This window comes from Nuphar pumila, chromosome 7 (assembly GCF_984573655.1).
Source record: "Nuphar pumila chromosome 7, dmNupPumi1.hap1.1, whole genome shotgun sequence".
Lineage (NCBI taxonomy): Eukaryota > Viridiplantae > Streptophyta > Magnoliopsida > Nymphaeales > Nymphaeaceae > Nuphar > Nuphar pumila.
Window position 1 is genome coordinate 58,087,150 of NC_143255.1, and position 20,077 is coordinate 58,107,226.

General features: G+C 39.7%; 2 protein-coding genes across 2 annotated transcripts; one reads left to right on the forward strand and one right to left on the reverse strand.

Moving 5' to 3' along the window:
* Positions 1–4,668: 4,668 nt before the first annotated feature.
* Positions 4,669–7,091, forward strand: LOC149832330 (phenylcoumaran benzylic ether reductase Betv6-like). Its single transcript, XM_090014454.1, has 4 exons — positions 4,669–4,938; positions 5,226–5,363; positions 6,192–6,636; positions 6,728–7,091. The coding sequence occupies exons 1-4, from the start codon at positions 4,753–4,755 to the stop codon at positions 6,892–6,894; spliced, it is 936 nt and encodes a 311-aa protein (XP_089870580.1). The 5' UTR covers positions 4,669–4,752; the 3' UTR covers positions 6,895–7,091.
* Positions 7,092–9,632: 2,541 nt separating this feature from the next.
* Positions 9,633–19,616, reverse strand: LOC149832331 (FtsJ-like methyltransferase family protein). Its single transcript, XM_090014455.1, has 11 exons — positions 19,105–19,616; positions 16,291–16,338; positions 16,058–16,213; positions 15,924–15,970; positions 15,483–15,639; positions 15,353–15,414; positions 14,899–15,088; positions 14,715–14,804; positions 11,984–12,126; positions 11,485–11,614; positions 9,633–10,926 (listed from the first exon to the last, which is right to left on the reverse strand). The coding sequence occupies exons 1-11, from the start codon at positions 19,576–19,578 to the stop codon at positions 9,916–9,918; spliced, it is 2,508 nt and encodes an 835-aa protein (XP_089870581.1). The 5' UTR covers positions 19,579–19,616; the 3' UTR covers positions 9,633–9,915.
* Between the last annotated feature and the right edge of the window lie 461 nt (positions 19,617–20,077).

The window sequence follows — 20,077 nt, forward strand, 5'->3', positions numbered from 1 at the left end:
AGATTATAGCATTTGTATAATGTTGGTCTTTATCTCGAATTGGTTTGCTCCTACATCAGGTCTAGCGATATAGGAGGCGGGAGTATATTCATTTGGAATGAAATACTCCCTCAAAGGACGGGTCAGTTGTTGATCCTGAGCCATGGGGCCAGATCGATGGGCTTTCCTAATGAGGGATTAGGGGTCCTCGATTATCTCTGTAAGCTCGGGGTCAAGCAAACATAGCCCTTGCATGCACCTCAGGGTAGACCAGTGCAACAACCGTCCTATGTAAAAGGCTTTCTACCTACCTAACGTGGAGTGCGGCCAAACCACAACAAACCACAAAGCTAGTAAAAATAAAAATAAAACTAGAAAGCAGAAAATAAATGAACACCACACACTTGTATCCAACAGATATTTTGCGAAAAGTAAGCTATGAGCACGATACCAATCATGCACAGTCACCTCCTAAGGGTAGCCTAATCGGTGGGTCGTGCAAGAACAATAAGCTGGTCTCTAGGGTGTGCAAACACGTGGTTCTAAACCTAAATGTTAAAAAAAAACTAAACAATCCTAAATAATCAGCAGTAAATGAAACTAAGCAGTCCTAAACAAAGAACAAAAAGTAAACTAGCAACCTAAATAAACGTGAATACTCAGTGGCAATAAAGTGATTACTCATATTTAATCGTTGTTCCCCGACAACGATGCCAAAATTTTTTGTGAGTTTTAAAAAATGTTTTTTAAAACAATATTTTTATGTAAAAACAATGTGAAAGTCAGACACCAAAGAATAAAAACCAGCTTGCATGAGTGGTGGAGTCCGAGCCTATCTCAGGGAACGGGAAAACACTTTGTATTCAAGCAAACAATTAATTACTCTTTATTGTAAAAAAAATAATAATTATATAAATAACTAAGAGAGTGTGGCCCTCTGCGGAGGGCTAAAACAAATAAAATAATAGTGCCTTATTACAAACTCAATTAATGAAATAAAATAAATCATAAGCTAGAAAGAAGAGAAAAGTCTTCAGTGCTTCGAGTCTTTAGTCTCCTTGATGTTTTGCTTTTCTTATTTACATATCACTTTGTGGTCTTTCTGAGGAGCTCTCTGAAGGGCCTTTTGAGAGGACCTTTTAAGGACCTCATAGAGCTCTTCGGGGGTACTTTCGATGGCTCACCACACGTCCAAACACTTTCTTGCAAAAATCAAAAGACAAAACACAAAAACTCACATGAATCTAATGTTAGTTTAAGATAAAAATCACAAAAACATGAATTAGGCTAACATGAAATAAACAAACTACTTGTAACTAACCACTACACTAAAAGACAAAATAGAAAAACTAACTAACTAATAATCAAAAACTAATTTGTGACAAACTATAAAAAAAAAACTAATAACAAATACTAGATGCACTATGCATGTAGGCTAATAACAAAAGCTGGGAATGCAATAACAGCTAACCTACTAGTATATCTAATTACTTACATCAAATTAAAACTAGGAATAAAAAATAGAAACCAACTAGTATATGTTAAACTAACTGGCTGGATTACAAGATGACCTTAAAACTAACTAAATTAATGTAAATATGTAAATCTAAATCTGTATATTGAATGAAAACTGGAATTAACTGCAAACACTTACGATTAATCTAAGCAAAGAGGATTAATATTGACGTGCTAAAGAATACACCATGAATAAACTAAAAAAAGAAAAAAACTATTAATGAAATAAGCTTGATAAAGAATGAATATATGAGGGAAACAATTACTTGAGCGACTGGTATAAGATTGTCAATGAAAGTAACCTAATGAAATAATGCATAGAATAAGGTACACCTAAAGAATTAACCTGTTGATGAAAGAACGCATAGTTAAAACGACTAAGTGAATAAAAAAAATTTAACCAAACAAGACGTCAATACACGACCACTAATATTGAACGCAGACTTTGAATCTAAATCTAATGAAATAACAAAACAAGAAATAACACTAGGGTCCTATGACTTTTCAACCTCGTTCAGCATACTCGTCAATCACGCATGCGAACTAAGATAAAATTAGCGCTGATCAGCAAAAGAAAAAAAATGCAAACAAACACCACTATTAAAACAGACTTTATAAAACCTAAACCGACCCTATGTGAAGAATCTTTTTTTTTTTTTCTAAACTTCATGCATGAAATTGAGGATCAGCGCAGATCGTGGCCAGAATAACGTCAAACACGCACAGTGTGTTTGATGTTGTTCTTGGGTTAATGAGGCTAGTGTTTTCACACACATAGCAGGTTGTGATCAACCGACGGATAGTGATCCTGCATGACATGTTGTTCTATATATGCATGAGCTTTAGAATCTATGAAGATAAACAAAAATTATTAAACAGCAACTACAAACAAAAAAAAACATTAATATCTCATCTAATAACTAGAAAGATCAAAATCAAACACGAGAACTCTATGTTACGGAGATGGAGGAGAAGACACAAACCATACGATTTGCATCTGATGGAGGGGTTGAGAAGAAGAAGATAGTTTTTTCTTTAACCAGCGCGCACCTCCATCAAGTAAGGCAAGAAGAACCAACGAATCCGAGGAAGAAAAGAAGAAAAAAAGAAAACGGGAGAGAACCCATTAGGAACGAAGAGTAGGAGAAAGAGAAGAGAAGAGGGAGAAGAGACCTACATTTTCTCAGAAGAAAAAAATAGCCTCCATGGATGGAAAAAGACTATTTATAATACAAATATTAGATTTACACGATTTCTATGGAAGTCCATAAAATTTTCAAAAATTTTAAAACAAGTCTTTCTCAAAAACATATTTTTCAAAAGTGGTTTCTTCTGAATTAATTAAAATTAGTAACTACTTTCTTAGTCTAATTAAACTACAAATTAAAAACTCCTAAATTAAATAAAACACTGAAAAATGCAGGGCAAACTTTGAAATTAGTGATTTTATGATAATTTTCATTTCAATGCAGTTTCTTAAAATTAATAATAAAAATAAGTTTTTAATGTATTTTTTCTATGAATCATACATAAAATAAGATGAATAAAATATAAAATATATGCATGATCAAATTACATTAGTAAAGATAAGACATTTTTTGAATGTGAAATGAAGCTTTATCGTCTATTTGCTTTTAACTCTCATAAGATGTGAGTCTATTATTGTCTTTTCTCATCGGGGGCATATATTTAGAGATATCTAAGGTGCATACCTATCGAGTATAAATCACGTTCTTTTCATATTTTTTAGATTTGTTTTTGTAAATTAACATGGGATTGTGACATGTAAGATTTTTAAGGGACTAAAAAATCAACGGCTACAAGGCATTAATTTTTTATTTTAAAGAATGCAAAGCACTAAAATTTTACAAGTCAACGGCTACAAAGCATTTCCAGCTCAATAGGCCTGTGCATTGAGAAGTAAAACAAAATAATAACACCACAGCCGCAACTGGTCACTTGTAGGAAGGCCCGCATGGAGTTCCCATTGATTGATCAAGTTTCTCTAGTGGGAACGGAACAACGCTCATCCCTACGCGTGACCCACCTACTACCAAATGAATTGAGTGCACTGCACCCACTTATCCAGAGATAAAACGGGATATCTTGGGATTCCAGAGGTAAAACACGTGATTGAGAATGGCAGAGACTGAGTCGTCCAATTTAAGTGTCTTAAAATGAGCAGCTCCACACCCATCACAGTCAACCAACCCTTCTCTCTACGCGTGCCCCAACTACTACTACTACTGGTAAATGTAATGGAAAGAGTATCTCAGGTGCAATGTGGATTGCACTGTGTACCTGATTACAACAGATGGTGGGCGATCAGGTTCAGCAGCACATCAAAAGTGTGCAATCACGTCCCACCTGATCTGCCCTTAACTTATCTGGAAGATAAAACAGGATAATTTGGGATATTACGGTATGCACCACACTCAACTGACCTACTAATCCGCAAATGTGGGTCCGGCACGAGCGATGGTCCATCCTTCACCACCAAACTACGCTCTCACCTACTCAGATGCGAAGGGGTGGCAAAATCTGACACGACCCGCCAACCCGCTTCTTAGGCGGGTTTGGGTTTGGCTTAAACGGGTTCGTGTTGTAAACGGGTTGACCCGCCTAACCTGTTTATTAAACGGGTCGGGTTCGTGTTACGGGTATGCCAACCCGGCTGACCCGTTTAATAAACGGGTTAGGCGGGCGGGTCAACCTGTTTACCCGAACCCAACCTGTTTACCCGACCCGCCCGCTAACACGAACCCGACCCGCCAACCCATTTACCCGACCCTGTCCCGCCCACCAACCCGTTTACCCGACCCAACTCATTTATTAAACGGGTTAACCGTGTCGTGTCGGGTTATCCGTTTAATAAATGGGTCGGGTTCGTATTTGCCACAGCCGACCCGTTTAATAAACGGGTCGAGTTTGTGTTGAAGTATGCTGACCCGACGACACGACCCGCCAACCCGACCCGATTGCCACCCCTACATGAGATGCGACCCTCACGAAGGGAGAAAGAACCATGCCACATACATGAATCGTCCGGAATGACGGCTAAATACATCCATGCGCACTATTCGGTTGACCCATACGTATCGTTTCAAAAGAACCAATGACCGGCTGAGGTCCCGTGGCTGACCCGGCGCAGCGGTGATAAATGAAGACTGGCTTCGTTCGTTGGGGAGGGGGAACTCGACTGCTTCACCTTTGGGTTGGACTTAGAGAGAGAGAAAGAGAGAGTCTCAGAGGGAGAGAATGGTGGGAGGAGGGAGCAGGATTTTGGTGATCGGGGGCACCGGTTACATCGGCCGATTCATCGTGAAAGCGAGCGCCGCGTCGGGCCACCCGACGTTTGCCCTCGTGAGGGACACCAACCCCTCCGACCCCGCCAAGGCCCAACTCCTCCAGTCATTCCACTCCTCCGGCGTCACCCTCCTTCATGTGCCACCACCTTCCCTCTCTCTCTCGTTTTTTTTTTGGGTGGGGGGGAGGGTGTCTGAAATGTATCTGCACCAGCTTTCTTAACCCAAGGGTCCCTCTCTCTCTCGTTTTTTTTTCCAGCTAGCTTCCCCTTGGGTTAAGAAAGCTGATGCAGAGACATTTCAGACACCCTCTCCCCCCCCCCCCCCCCCCCCTTACTAATCCAAACTGATGATCCTGAAGTCTTTGGGAGTGCATTCTTCTATGTTTTTTTTTATTGGGTGCTCCTTGTTCTGTGAATGTTGCAGGGTTCTATCGATGATCATGAAAGTTTGATCAAGGCCATCAAGCAGGTTGATGTTGTCATTTCAGCAGTTGGAACTACACAGATCGCAGAACAGGTCAAGATTATCGCTGCTATCAAAGAATCCGGCGGAAACGTCAAGGTAACCATCTTCATCTTTTTCTTTGGATTGAAACCAACTTTCTCTATTTTTTCTTCCCCTTGCAATTTTTCTATATTTTGATCCTTGAATTGTGTACCGGGCGCATTTATACATTTTCTCCTGTAAAAAACGATGAAGGCAATCTTGTTATTTTGCGCAAGGAGGAAGAGATCGGAAAAAAAAGGAAAATGTTCATCTAGGAGAGGAGACATTGATAACTGGAAGCTTTCATGATGATTTTGCATCTGTACCAAAATCCTGAAGTTTCTTGCATTTCAGAATGGCCCCGTTGAATTCCTTCTTTCGGATGCTTTGCTTGGGTTGTCCCTTTTCATTTTTTTTAATCCCAACACTTTGGGCTGTTAACGTTTTAGCTGTTGGGACGGCCAGATGTAGGCTTTAGTTTGCTTCAGCACAATGGGGCCATCGGTAAGTAGACAGAACAAATCTTTGTGAATAACGTACTCAAGGACGATGAAAACTGGGAATTGATATTCTTTGACACCATAAAGAACGAAGCAACTAGTTTATATACGTAAGCAATACTTTGCCCATGAAAACAGGGGAATCGATGTTCTTTGTCACGATGATATAGCAAAGAGAATTTGTTAAACATTACCTGAGTAAAACACTTCTCCAAACTACTGATAGGCTTTAAAACCCTTGAATTTACCCTTGTCAACGAAAGAATTCTCATTAGAAAGACAAAATTTGTCATCATGATTGATTTTATTATCCTTCTCGACTCTTTTTGTATAAATGCTCTTTAGATGGTGCTAATTAAAAGCAAGCCAAACAAACCTGGTGGCCTTTTTTTTTTCCTTGCAGAGGTTCTTCCCTTCAGAGTTTGGAAACGATGTTGATCGAGTTCATGCAGTAGAACCTGCGAAAAGCGCCTTCGCTGCAAAAGCAAAGATCAGGCGAACCATTGAGGCAGAAGGCATTCCCTACACCTATGTCTCTTCCAACTTCTTTGCTGGATACTTCCTCCCTAGCCTGTCTCAACCAGGGGGACTAACCTCCCCACCAAGAGACAAGGTCATCATCCTAGCAGATGGGAACGCCAAAGCTATATTCAACAAAGAGGATGACATTGGTACCTACACCATCAAGGCTGTGGATGACCCGAGAACCCTGAACAAGATCCTTTACTTGAGGCCACTTGCCAACATCTACTCCTTCAATGAGCTGGTCTCGCTTTGGGAGAAGAAGATCGGGAAGACGCTCGAGAGGGTCTACGTACCAGAGGACCAAATTCTCAAGAACATTGAAGGTAAGAACCAGCAATTCTGCTCTTCCAACAATGCTACACTTTAAGATATAAATTATGCAGTTTTCTTCTTCAACGGGCTGTGGTTTTGCAGAATCGCCATTTCCAATTAATATTGTTCTAGCAATCGGCCACAGTGTCTTCGTGAAAGGTGACCATACAAACTTTGAGATAGAGGAGTCTTTTGGAGTGGAAGCGTCTGAGCTCTACCCTGATGTCAAGTACACGACTGTGGACGGGTACCTTGATCAATTCGTCTAAGCTTTTTCATGAAAGAGAATACGTTGCTCAGTTGTCTATGAGATACCTTTTCCTGTCTTATGTTTGTGGAAGCTCTTGGCTTTTGTGAAGCTTCATTTCTCTTTGGTCTTTGTTTTGCACCCCCGTGACGCTGGCTTAGTGTTCTCCCGGCACACCTGATAAAGAATAATGCAAATATATCAATTGCAAATGTAAAAGCTTTGTACCTTTATTGTACTTTCTAAAATCTAGGATTAGTTGTGGTTGATAGAACTTTTTCTAGGGAGAGAAGGGATGCACTACCACACACAATGCAGGTATGCTGAGCGAGGACACGCACAAGAACTTTGGCTTAGGTTGGCGATTGATCTTTAGACGTAATGTGAGAAGGACCTACGTCATTTGATTGGAATCTTGAGAGTGAATCAGAACGGTGAGTTTCCTCTTGTTTGATTCCCGCCCCCCCCCCCCCCCCACCCCCTTCCCTCATGCATGAATGCAACAGAAATTCAAACATATATTATACTTCTGAAGCACCATTTATGAAAAATATGTAAAGGCCTTGGAGGCTCAATGAACTTGATGTATAAAGCAAGTCTGCTTCCTATTAGGTGGCCCAAAGCAACGACCAACTGGTCTTCATCCTTCCAAGATATGAATTGAGTAGGAGACCTCAATGATTTTCAAAATATTTAAAAACCTATATCTACTAAAATAACAGGAATCAATTAAACAAAAAAAATTATTTTATTAAAAGGTTTTTACGCTTGTCTTCTGACACATTTTGCATGTGGGAGGTTGTTAAAACCAGGAGAGGAAGCTTTCATAAATTTAATTTACCTAACCCAAAGAGGAGTAAGCAGTGTTTTGTAAAACCAATGTTTCAAGGTGAGGACCATTGAGACCAATGAATCAAGTGAAAATATTTGGATATGAATATATGCTTGTCAAATAAGAAAAACAACCACAATGTTCATTTGTCAAATTAGACGATGAGAAAATCTTTATAGGATGGAAAGTTGCGAACCAGCTATTTGTGGGGGTGATGGCGCTAATTTCAAATACTGTGAGCGGTGCTGAACACTGTGGAAGGTGAGACCAGACATCGTGCACAATGACTCCGTGGGAGGTGGCTAATAAACTTAGAGATTGATCAGCTGCAGGATCAATTTGCCAAGCAGAGCTCCGAACTGATGGAGCTGTGCCACCTAGCGAAGGTGGCCTTCCCCTCCCATCACTTTTTGGTCCTTTGCCCTGGACAGCAAGTTAGAAGTGGCCCTAAAAACTTTAGCGGAAAAGGTCCTTTTCAAGTTCTGTTTCAACAGTCCAATGTTCATCCCTTTAGGGTGTGTTTTGATTGCTTGTCCAAGATCGGACGGAATATCAGAACATAATAGATAACATTCAGTGTTTGTTTCAACTGGACATGAATTTGTGTTTTTTGTGTTATCTGTTTGATTTTTATGATGCACAACTAGCTTAGACACAGATAATAGATATGGATATCAAATTGGATCTAAAAACCAAAAAAATATTTAAAATTTAGGTAATTTGAGAAAAAAATGATAGTATAAAAAATGTTTAAATTTTGGACAATCTGAGAAAAAATAATTTATATTATATATAAAACCATGAATAAATCATAAAACCCTAAAATACAAGAAAATAAATCATAAGTAAACCAAAAACCCTAAACTACAAGTAAAAAAACCATAAAATCAAAAAACAATAAATAAATCATAAAATTAAATATAAAAAACTCTAATTCAAACCTTAATAAAAAAACCATAATTAAATGCAAGAAAGACCCTAATCAAATTAGTCCTAATTAAAAAAATTTGATTCAAAGCCCTAATCAAATAAAAAAATTAATCAAATAAAAGACACCCTAATCAAATTAAATATCAAAAACCTTAATTAAAGATATTTGATTCATTCTAATAAAAAAATCAAAGAAAAAACCTAATCAAATTAAATATCAAAAATCTTAATTAAAGATATTTGATTCAAAACCCTAATCAATGAAATTCAAAGAAAAAAAAAAGCCTCAATCAAATAAAATGACTACCACCATCCATATTCCCAACATAACAATAGGGATGAATGGTGTTTCACTGTTCCACAAACTCACAATCGATACATCCAGTGTTCGATGAGCATGGCGTCCAGCACAGTGTGCAGAATGTCATCGAACACACCTTCAAGATCTGTTTGAACATGTGTTCTATCTGTTCTGTTCAAGCTTGGACAAAACCCTTAGGGGTGTTTGTTATACCCCCACCAAAGAGAAGTTACTTTCAGCTGAAAGGGATGTTCAGGAGGGAAAGTGCTTCTCCACTAGGATGTGTAAAGCCATCTTGATGGAAAGGATGCTTTTTTACCCTTATTATTTGACCTCGCCATACATTTCTCTCGAAATGTTTATTTTACTCCTCTTAGGAAAGAGGTCTTGTTTCATAGAAAGGGCATGAAACAAACACCTGCAACCTCACCACGGGCTCACAGGCGGAGTATGGGACAGACTGCATTATGTACAAGCTAATATTTACTCTAATACCCTAACCATAGACCTAACACTCGTATGTACAAGCTAATATTTACTCTGAATTCCTAACCATAGACCTAACACTCGTAGAAGGAAGCTCATGCACCTTGGGCACACACGCACACACTGTCACAGATATCTATATCTATATATATATATATATAGAGAGAGAGAGAGAGAGAGGGGGGGGGGGGGCATAAGAGCAAAAATAAAATGCCGACAAATATCTCTAGTTATTCATGTTCTCAAAGCAGTGCAAGTGCTCGAATATGAGCTTCAATAGCCTAAAAACTACGTCAAATTTGTCAGCACCACGAGTCACACAACCTCCACATAATTGCTGATCGATAACATCTCTAATGTAGCATATTCAGCTAGTGACCATGTTCCGTTTCCCAATCCTGCATTCCTATCGTTGGCATGCCATGTACAAAATGGCATTCGAGATTTGAATGCCGGTCATAGGGTTTCAAACCACTCTAAGCCAACAAACAGGATCAGGCGTTCATGCTCATCTTCTGTCTTTTGTTTCCTTTATTCCTTTTCCCAGCAGAGCCTCTTGCAGACCCTTTACCTTTAGAGCCCCTAGCAGACTTCACTTTAACACCCTTGCCCTTCTTCCCAGGCCTGCCCGTCCCATGAGTCCTTTTGTCCTTCTTCATGCGTCGATCAACCAGTACATTCCCTTTACCAGGCTTCACTTGGACACCCTTCTTTGCAACCACATACTTCTTCTCAGGCTTCTTGGGCACTGCCTTCTTATACAGCTTATCAATCATCTTCCGTTTTGACCTTTCCGAGATGTCGGTCTGATCAGTTATGGTGAAAGCCTTGCGGCGTGCCTTCTCCAGTTGCTTCATTGCAGCCTTCTTCTTCCGTGCTTTGGCCTCTGCCACTTTCTTCGAAGGGCGTGCATCAATCTCTCGGAAGCGTGCTTTCATGGCAGCAATCTCTTCCTTGGTTACTGGTTTTATGGGTTGGGAGTGCCTTTTCTCATCTTCAGCGAACCATTCAGGCAAGCCTTCATCATCGAACATGTATCTTCCATAGGCATCATCTAGTATCTGCTCCCGCTGCTTCTTTCTCAACATTTTCTTTGCATAAGCTAATATTTCAGCCTTGGAATCGCTGTCATATTCTGATTCATCTTCTGAAGATGAGTCGTCACTAGAATCAGTAGGCTCAGCAGGGACAATTTCAAAATCCTCCTGTTGATTGACCTTGGAACCAACAGGATCAGATGGTGCGGGTTGTGCATCAGCAACATTGGCCTTTCTTGTGGCAGAAGGCCCCTGTAGTATCTTTTCATCCAACTCATCCTCATTGTTATTGCCTGCAAGAATCTCCTCAGGGGCTGCTGTGAAGACATCCTGACTGAACCACTGTTCGGTAATCTGCTCTTGGGTTGGTTCTGCATCTTCATGAAGTGGCATCACTAAAGGATTTGCTTCGTCGTCAGCATCCTCTTTGTCAAAATCATCAGGACTGACAAGGTTATCCTCACCAGCCTGAGCAAGAACCAATAGGCCCAACAATTCAGAAAGATGCATTAACTAAACAACCAGACACAAACAAGCCATTAACATCATACTCCATGAACATAACCCAGCGGTACGATAGTCAAATCTCACACCACAAATCTAAGTTTTCTGTTCATTATGGAAAAAGCCCTGCATCAAATCCTTCAAACAGAAGGACCAGTAAGCATTTGGTATCCAGTGGCTCAAAAAGTAGTAGACTAGCACTAGCATAAGAATTTAGATTCCTAATTGTAAGCGACAAACCTCTAACCTACCTCTTGCTCCAACTCAGTCTTCCAATATGTAAAAAATATGCAACCAATTCAAGATAACAAACATATAGAGGGGCACATAACAAGAATCAAAACCTAAAATGTGACTATGAGATTTTGCATCTTCACTCAAAGCAAGGGTTGGAGGCTGGATGCCATTTATCACCGAGAAAGTATTGTATTTGCAAAGGATTCTTCCAATAATTGAATAAAGCATTTATATGTTTATCAAACTGCAAGACAAAAAGCTCAAGATAATATTTCCAAGTCATACCTTCCATAGTTCATCTTTGGCACCGGAAAACGCCTCCTTTGCGCGCCTCCTTCTCTTGGCCTTTCCCTCAGTTTTAGACACAAAATTTTCATATAATTGATCAAGACAGTCCTCAAGCTGCTTGTCATACCTAAGAGCAGAAGCAAAAAGAGCTTACATTAATGTCAACAGGTATATCATGCCCAAAATGAGCAAAAGTTCCAGTCCATCCTGATGTAAAAACTGCTGATACAGGACACTAGACAACAACTCAGCTCATCCTCATGCAACCATACTCCTAATGAATCAATGGCCAGGCATCATAGCCCCGCCCAATTATAACTTGATACATAAAGGGTGAAGTCTTTCCACAACTGAGCATTAGGGGAGGACTACACTGGGCCTCGCGATGCAGTCTGGTTGGAAGTGAGCCCACCAGGCCTGTGGAAAAACCAGGCTGGAGCCTGGCTTATCTCCACCAGGATAATTAACACTAGAAGAGCAAAAACCCAGAACTAACCGTTGATGCTCCTCATCAGAATCAAGATCACTAGAACTCCCATCGTCTAAAGCTGCATTATTATCCTCACTTCCGCTTTCTCTTGCATCACCAGTCTCATCATCAAGGTCTGTGGAATCAACAACTTGCAGGCCCTTCTTCCCCTGAAGCATAAAAAATAAAGAAAAATAACAAAATTATGGATCCTTTCCATCCTTTTTGATAATCATTCTAACATGATGCCCGGATATCAGCAAGACGTATTCTAAAAGGACCAAATAAGGAGAGATAAAGACAAACAAAACTATCATGTCCTGAAACATAAAAAAAATCAAAACCACAATGATGAAATTTTAGGTAAGACTTTAACCATGAACAGATGGATTTCAGAGGGATATGGGCCACATCACCAAGCTCAACTTTTATTTAGTAGGCATCACAAGCATATATTATAAGGCACGAGCAGTGTTGTTAAAAACGCGCCTCAAGGCGCAAAAAGCACGCCTCGCCTCAAGGCAAGGGCCTTTGTGCCTTGAGGCGCAGTTATAAAACGTAAAAGCATGCAGGCGTACGCCTCATGCACCTTGAGGCATGCGCCTTGAGGTGAGGCATGCACGTCTTATTTTGTTGGTCAAATGAGGGTCAAAGCTCTCATTTGACCAACATTAACATGTCACCCCCGACCCTAATAAGGGTTGGGAGCCCTAATTTCCCTAATTTCTCTCTCGCATCCCCTCTCTCCCTCTCTCTCGTCTCTCGCAGCCCCTCTCTCTCTCTCTCTCGTCTCTCACACTCTCCCTTCTCGGCCTCCTCCTTCTCGCCGGAAGTAGCCGCGACGCCGGCAACCCTTGCCAGACACAAGGTAACCCCGACCCCTCTCTTCAATCTCTCCAGCAGACACGAAAAACTTTTAATGCAATACATGTCCTCAATCATCTTAGAGATGTTCTTCTTTTCTCCTTTTTTTCTGTTAACAATGATAGCACACGTGGCTCAGGTGACAATACTCAGCCTACAGCAGTAGGCAGAATTTAAAACTTGCTAAAAGGCCTGTGGAACTGCTGCTTCACACCCGAGGAAAACCTGGGTTTAAATGGTCGCTTTTGTACAGTAAAGCAGACTTTGTCACAGGCATATACAGTGGTAAGCAGACTTTGTCCCCATTGGTGTTTCTTGGCCTAAAATCTAGCCTGCGGAGAAAACATATACAGTGGTAAGCAGAAACCACATAAAGAGGCTTGAAGGCTTCAATATCGTGACCAAATTGCCAAAAGAAGATGGCTGGTTTTCAGAGCCAACATTCATTTTAAATCAACAACCAACAAGATCCGAGATGTCTGCTAGCATTCTCCTTGTTAATATGCACCAAAGGCATTTTTCTTTTTGGCTAGGCCACAAGAACCCCCCCCCCTTTCCAAATCACCGACTGCACATTTGCAGCTCTCCACTTGGTAAAACCCTTGAGGTCCCCCTTGCCCACCGAGCAGTACACCCAATTTCGACCTTGAGGCAAAGGATGCCCCCTGCAAAGCTGAAGCTGGGTGCACACCCAGGTGGGCAAGGGGGGACCCAGGGTTTTATGCTAACGTTGAAAGAACACAGTTAATAAGGCGGTTTTTCCCAGTTATTAAAAAAATCATAAATATAAAAAAAAACAGTGGTATATGGTATTATGTTGGCAAGTTTTTATATTTCCCACCAAAACTTTGATAATTTTTATAGTTTTTTTAAGTTTAAAAAAAAATTGAGGCTTACGCTTTGCGCCTCGAGGCTTACGCCTCGCCTCAGATTTTGGTGGAGCGCCTCACTACGCCTCAACGCTTTTCACAACATTGGGCACGAGGGAATGACACATAGCAATGTATACACACATATTACACCAGCATAAATCGTTGTGATGCTCATGTAGAAACAAGAAAAAAGATTTTGGCCCATCATCAAGTACATACAGATATGAAGATCAACAAAATCACATAGCCTATGCAAGCACCCAAATATGAAATATTCATAAAAAGGCCTGGTCACCATCTTTATTTATAACTTTCAGGCAAAGAAACTTTAATATGCATTGAAATTCCACAACCAAATATTTACCGCCTATATTTCAGCAATGATTCTCAGCCCTGGACAACATGGTAAATGTCCATATGGAAGTATTATCGTTTTCCTCTATATATCTAAGATGACCCATGTAAAATGATCACAAGATGTGATGGAGAGGAGGAAACTTCTTCCTCATAGCATTTCATAGCATGGCCATTTGTCCAACTGTGATAAAAGATATAGTATTCACATCCAATGCATTATATTTTGTAAAACTAAATGCATTATCAGCATTGATTTGTCTTTTATGTGTGCATTCATGTGTGCACATGCATGTCTGAAATTTCTTCCCCTTGTTTTTTCTTCAAGTCAAACACATGAAGAGAGAAAAAGATGAGATTTCAAATTTCTGATACAGTTAGAAAAGTAATTTATACCAGAATTAGAACCACTTTATTCTGAAAAGAGCAACATACATATCTTGTCTTACTAACTACAACAAGTATAACAATAAGAACTATATAACAATAAAAAACTATCTATCTAGAAAAGAATGGCAGAAAAAACACAATAGAGCTAATATGGAATACAAAAAAAGACTGATTGGATAGTTTTGCACAAGCACATGATGACCATAATTTGCTAAGAGTCGACAACTTTCCAAACATTAACAGTGCAAGTGCAGCTAGATATCAAGAGAAAAACTAACCTTGATTGAAGACAGAGAAAACAGCTCCATATCAGTATAATCGTCTGCAGTTACATCTATCTGCATTCCTGTGGCCTTACGGGCCTTGGCCTATAGAATAAAAGATAAATAAAAATAATAATTGCCATCACAAAAGCTGATCAACAACATAGTATTCTCCATGATTTAGTTAAAGAAGAGAAACCTTTGCCCGCCGCTTTGCAAGCAGTTTCTTTGCTCTTTTCTTTTTGTGTTCCATTAGAAGAGTCAATTCCTCCATTTCATTGAGCATACGATCATCATCATCATCAACCTTATTCCCATGATCTCCATCAGAAGGTTTCGGTACAAAGTTCTGTGTTGGAGACAAGGCCTTTCTTATGTTCATCCGCCATCTGCAAAACAAACGTTGGTCTTGATAGACTGAAATTTCAACAGGAGATAAACCTTCATATCGCTACCAGATTCAACAACCAACCAAGCCAAAACAAGACAAGCCACTCCTGTGCAGGGCTTTACAGAAGCCAAGCCCAGCTCTTGGCTGCTCAAGATGGATTGTAAAACCCTGTGCCACGCTTCGACTTGAGTTAAGCACAAGATATTTTTTGTATTTATTGAATTTAGTGCAGAAGAATTAAACACTTAGAGGCTAGTCATACTTCAATAGCTGCTTAAAGTCTTGCTTTCCCAGAACACGCAGATCATCGCAGAGCACTTTGATCTGGAACAGGAAAAAAATATCAACTGGGAAGAGAGAGAGAGAGAGAAAGAGAGAACCAGAAAAAGTACCTCTTCTGTTGTTAAAACGTGATCCTTAGTCGATGCACAAGCAGAATCATCGAAAGATATAGATGTAACAGATCCAAGAATCTCAAGAGGTGTTTCTGACCATACAAAATCTGAAGCCAGACAAACCTTTCGTAATGTTGTATTATCATCCTCATACCTACAGGAAAGATTAGCAGTTTATCAAGAAACCAATAGATGTCAGCATAATGTCCTAAACTACCAATAAAAAGTTGAGTCAGAAAATCAAAGAAAGATGTCAACATCTCATTAAGCTGCACTGAATGGTATAACCGTATAAGTTATAACATGTTAATTTTTCTACCAATTATTTTAATTAAAATAAGATATATTGTTTCCTTTAAGTAGATTTACACCAAAAGAAATTGGATATCAAATTACAAGTATATTAATTAGTTAAAGCTTGTTGTAAAATGTGCTTACCCTTCACGATTTCTTTTTTGCTTTGTCCCTCTAAGAACATCCACCACCTACCATCCAAAACAAAAAAATAAATAAATAAATAAAGGAAATGACAAGATCCTTGAACTGATCCAGTTGTTGGCAGAATGGATTACCTTGGGACGTTCTAGAGCACCTTGGAACAGATATTTCACATCAAGCAGGCGTGGATCAATCTTTGCAGGAGCCTTATACTTCAGACCCACAACATAAATTTCAGCAGATGATGATCGACTAGCATCAGGTTTGGTCACTTCAACTTTCTCAAACAGCTACAAATCAAATTCCAAAAATCAGGACTAGTGCCACAAGAAAAGACAACCCTGGATAAGATTGTTTGGAGAAAGACCTGCTTGAGGCAGTACAAAATGGCATTGTAGTCCTGTGATCGAAAAACCTACACCAGAATAGATTTTCTATTATTAGAAAGGCAATAAAAGTTCAAATGAAAAGGAAGACCGAGGTCCCCACCCACCAACCCCCCACCCCAAGGCACACGCACATGCAGCAGTTATGCACATCCACAAAACCAATCCTGTTACAGTTAGTAATGTTAGTCACATGACAACATCAGAAAGGAATTTTCTAGGTAAAATTTAAAATAAGTGGTTTTATGAGGAAAATATTGGAGAACTTTAAAAACTAAATAACATAGATGTAAAAACTAAAAAAAAAACATATAACAGAATTTTCTCAGAAAATATTACAATATTAATGGAATATTTAAATGTTAGAGTTTCTTACAACATGTTATATTTTACAGATGTAATCTTTTCTAATAAAAAACTTTAAAAATATGATAAGTTTAAAACATCATTATATTTGTGACTACTTGTACACACACATGCCAAGGTCACCAGATCTGAACAAGAAGCTAGATATTTTAAAATTCATAAGAAGCAGGAAGCAAGGAATCAATTTAAAAGCGAAGTAGGAACAAAAAAGTAAGTGATATGGGATCAAATGGGAAGCCAGTACTAATTGAACCAGAAAAAAATAAAAACTAAAATAAAAATTACTATTCTTAAATTTCATGATTTTGTAGTGTAATAATTAAATTTTTTTCAAAATCTGAAAATGATGGTTACCAATTTAGATAATGTATAATGGGAAGTGAGTAGGAAGTGTGAAAGGAAGCACATGAAAAACGTGAAAAGAAGCATGAGTGAAGTGCATAGGAAGCATGTAGGGAAGCAGGGAAGAAATGTGTGGAAAACATAGAAAAAATGTGAGAGAATAGAGAATCTCATCAAGTTTTGGAATCGAGGAATATTGTGCTTCCGAAGTGAGTTTCTAGGAAGAGCACTTCCCACCTATTTAAGAAGCTTCCAGTAACTATGACACACACACACACCTATGTTCTATGGAAAGGCTACAAAAGAAATGTCCCAGGAGAAACTAAATGCCAACAGCTTGCAGTTGGAAGCTCATGCAATTTACAAGAAATAGTGTTAACTATGGTCCTATTCTAGCTAGATGGACATATAATCACCAGTAAAATACATCACATAGTCTACATATAACCCTTGAATGCCCACTATGGAAATTAAAAACTCAATATCTACATGTTTTTAGCTTGTGCCCTGGCTTAAAGTAAACATAGCTTTTGTTGACAGCCTAAGTGAATTAGTTATCACAAGTTACAGCTGATATGTTGGATGTTGAAATAAGAACTCTCTTTGAAGCATTTAGCCATTTTCCATGGTTACCCAATGCTGCTCTATGGGCAGCAAACAGCAACCTGCAAACCAGCATTTCAGATGTACCTGAACCATTATGGTTCACATCATTAAACCAGCTTATAAAGGTCTTTGGATCTTGGACATCCATGACCCATAATCATTAAGCTGATGATTATGCATCCTATGGGCCCATAGCACCAAGTGTAGCTACAAATTGACTGTACACAGAAGTAAAAGTCTCCATATAATATGTGCACTCCCCCTTAATATTTTGCTTATTGCATGTCCAAGCAAACTGGTGGAAACATTACAATACAGAATGAATAACTTTGTGTATGCAGCCTCAGAAAGCAAAAGGGTATACCTTTAAGGATCTAATATATCAGCTACAACTGCCAAGAAAGAACACCAAAGCGTTTATAATTTAAAAGCCAGTTTCCCTAAAAAAACGTCAATAGAAAAGAATTTGGAACAGAACATACCCTAGTTAAAATGGATGTCCAACTATTTACTGGCAGAAATTGTTGGTGCATGGCTCTGAAAACTCCAACGCAAAAAGCATTAAACATATTACTTCCGATGTCAAAATCCCCATGTTCCTAGATCCAAACACTATGTATTGGGTGTCGGTGACCCCAACTACTACCCTGATGTCCTTTAGATCCAGACTTTCTGGGTATTGGCCATCAGTGACACCAACTATCATCCCGATTTTCCTCAGATCCAACACTTAGAAGTATTCGGTATTAGTGACACCAAATACCAGACTTGCATGCCTGGTTTCTTCCTCTCTATGGATATTGGCTACCAAGCAGCCTGATCTGACTCGACTTGCCTAGCACACAAACAGTGAATGAGCCTCGAACTGTACAAGAAGTTGACTTCTTTTTTTTGAGAACGAGAAGTAGAAATGTTAAGATTTGATCTAGAACCAGAAAAGGATTCTTTGAGTATTATTGCTATACATGGTTTATTGGCATAAAATCATGTTTTCAAACGAGAATCAGTACGTTGACCAAAATCCCTGATTTTGAAAAATAACTTAGCCACTGAAAGGCCTCACATACATGGGTGGCATCAGACCCTAACACATGTAACCTCCATGGAGTTGGGTCAGAATCTTCAATTTATCCATTTGTAAAATTAGGTCTATCACCTGGACTATCAATCAATCTCTCAAAAACAATTTAAAAGAAAACAATCAACCAATTCACCATTCTCTGCATGTTTGAACAAAAGGGTTTCAAAAAAAAAATTCCCTCCGTTCACGAGAACTCTAGCAAATTTTCACATTTTCCTATTGGCAGTTACAATATTTCTTTTTATTTCACACATTCTACAATCACGATGCAATTTATTAAAAGAAAAAGACAAAATAAAGGAGAACAGAGAAAACCCCAATTTTTAAAACCCACAAAGGGCTATAAAAAACGAATTCAAGTAAGAAGATGAAGAATAAGAGGAAAGAAAAAATAAGTTACCTTGGTTACGAAGGTGCCCCTAGGCGACAGGAACTCGACGGCAAGCTTAACGGCATCGATAACCAGTGCGGCCTGGCTGGTGGCCTCTTGCGCCCATGCACCGCCGACGTTGGGAGAGCCATCGTGGAGGACGACGTCAAACATGATGCGGCCGCTCTCGCCGAGCTTCTTGCGTATCTCGGTCCTGCATTTGGTGGTGGTGATGTCGGCCTCGAAGGAAAGGGCGCCGCGCATGGGCTTGATGGGGAAGAGGTCGACGCCGAGGACGAAGCTTCCGACGGGCATGTGCTTGACAGCAACCTGCATCCAGCTTCCGGGGGCGGCGCACAGGTCCAGCAGGGACCTGGCCGAGGGGAGGAACCGGAACTTGGCGTCCAATTGAACGATCTTGAAGGCGGCACGCGATCGGTAGCCCTCCTCCTTCGCTTGGTAGTAGTACCTGTCCAAACGATGCTTTCCCTTCGCCTTCCCCATCTTCCCACCTCACCGCCAAGCAGAGAGAGAGAGAGAAGGGGGGGAGTTTAGTTTTAGGGTTTTAAAGCGGCAAGGCAACAGGCCGACCGCCAAGCTGGGCTCGGATCTGGGTTGGATCACTATTGTTTCGGACCCTATCTGCTATAAGATAAGAGTCTGGATCTGAGGTTAGTGAGGTGTGGGGCCCCAAAACTGCCAGTGCATATGCACTGTGGAGCTCAGATTATGTTGGATCTGAAAAAAGACGATGACCCTGTGTGTGTGTGAGAGTGTGTCTAATGAGTTGAACGAGATTTGAGATGGATCATATTTGGTTGGATTTTGGATTCAAATCCAGGATGTTATTTTCGGATATGAATCTTAATGTGTATTCATAGTGGAGAACTTATATGAGACTTTTGCTGGATAGGGATTTGGATCCAATTCAGTTTGATACAAATTCATAACTTGACCAAATCCAAATCCAAATCTAAATCCATTACTATTGGATCCTAATGGC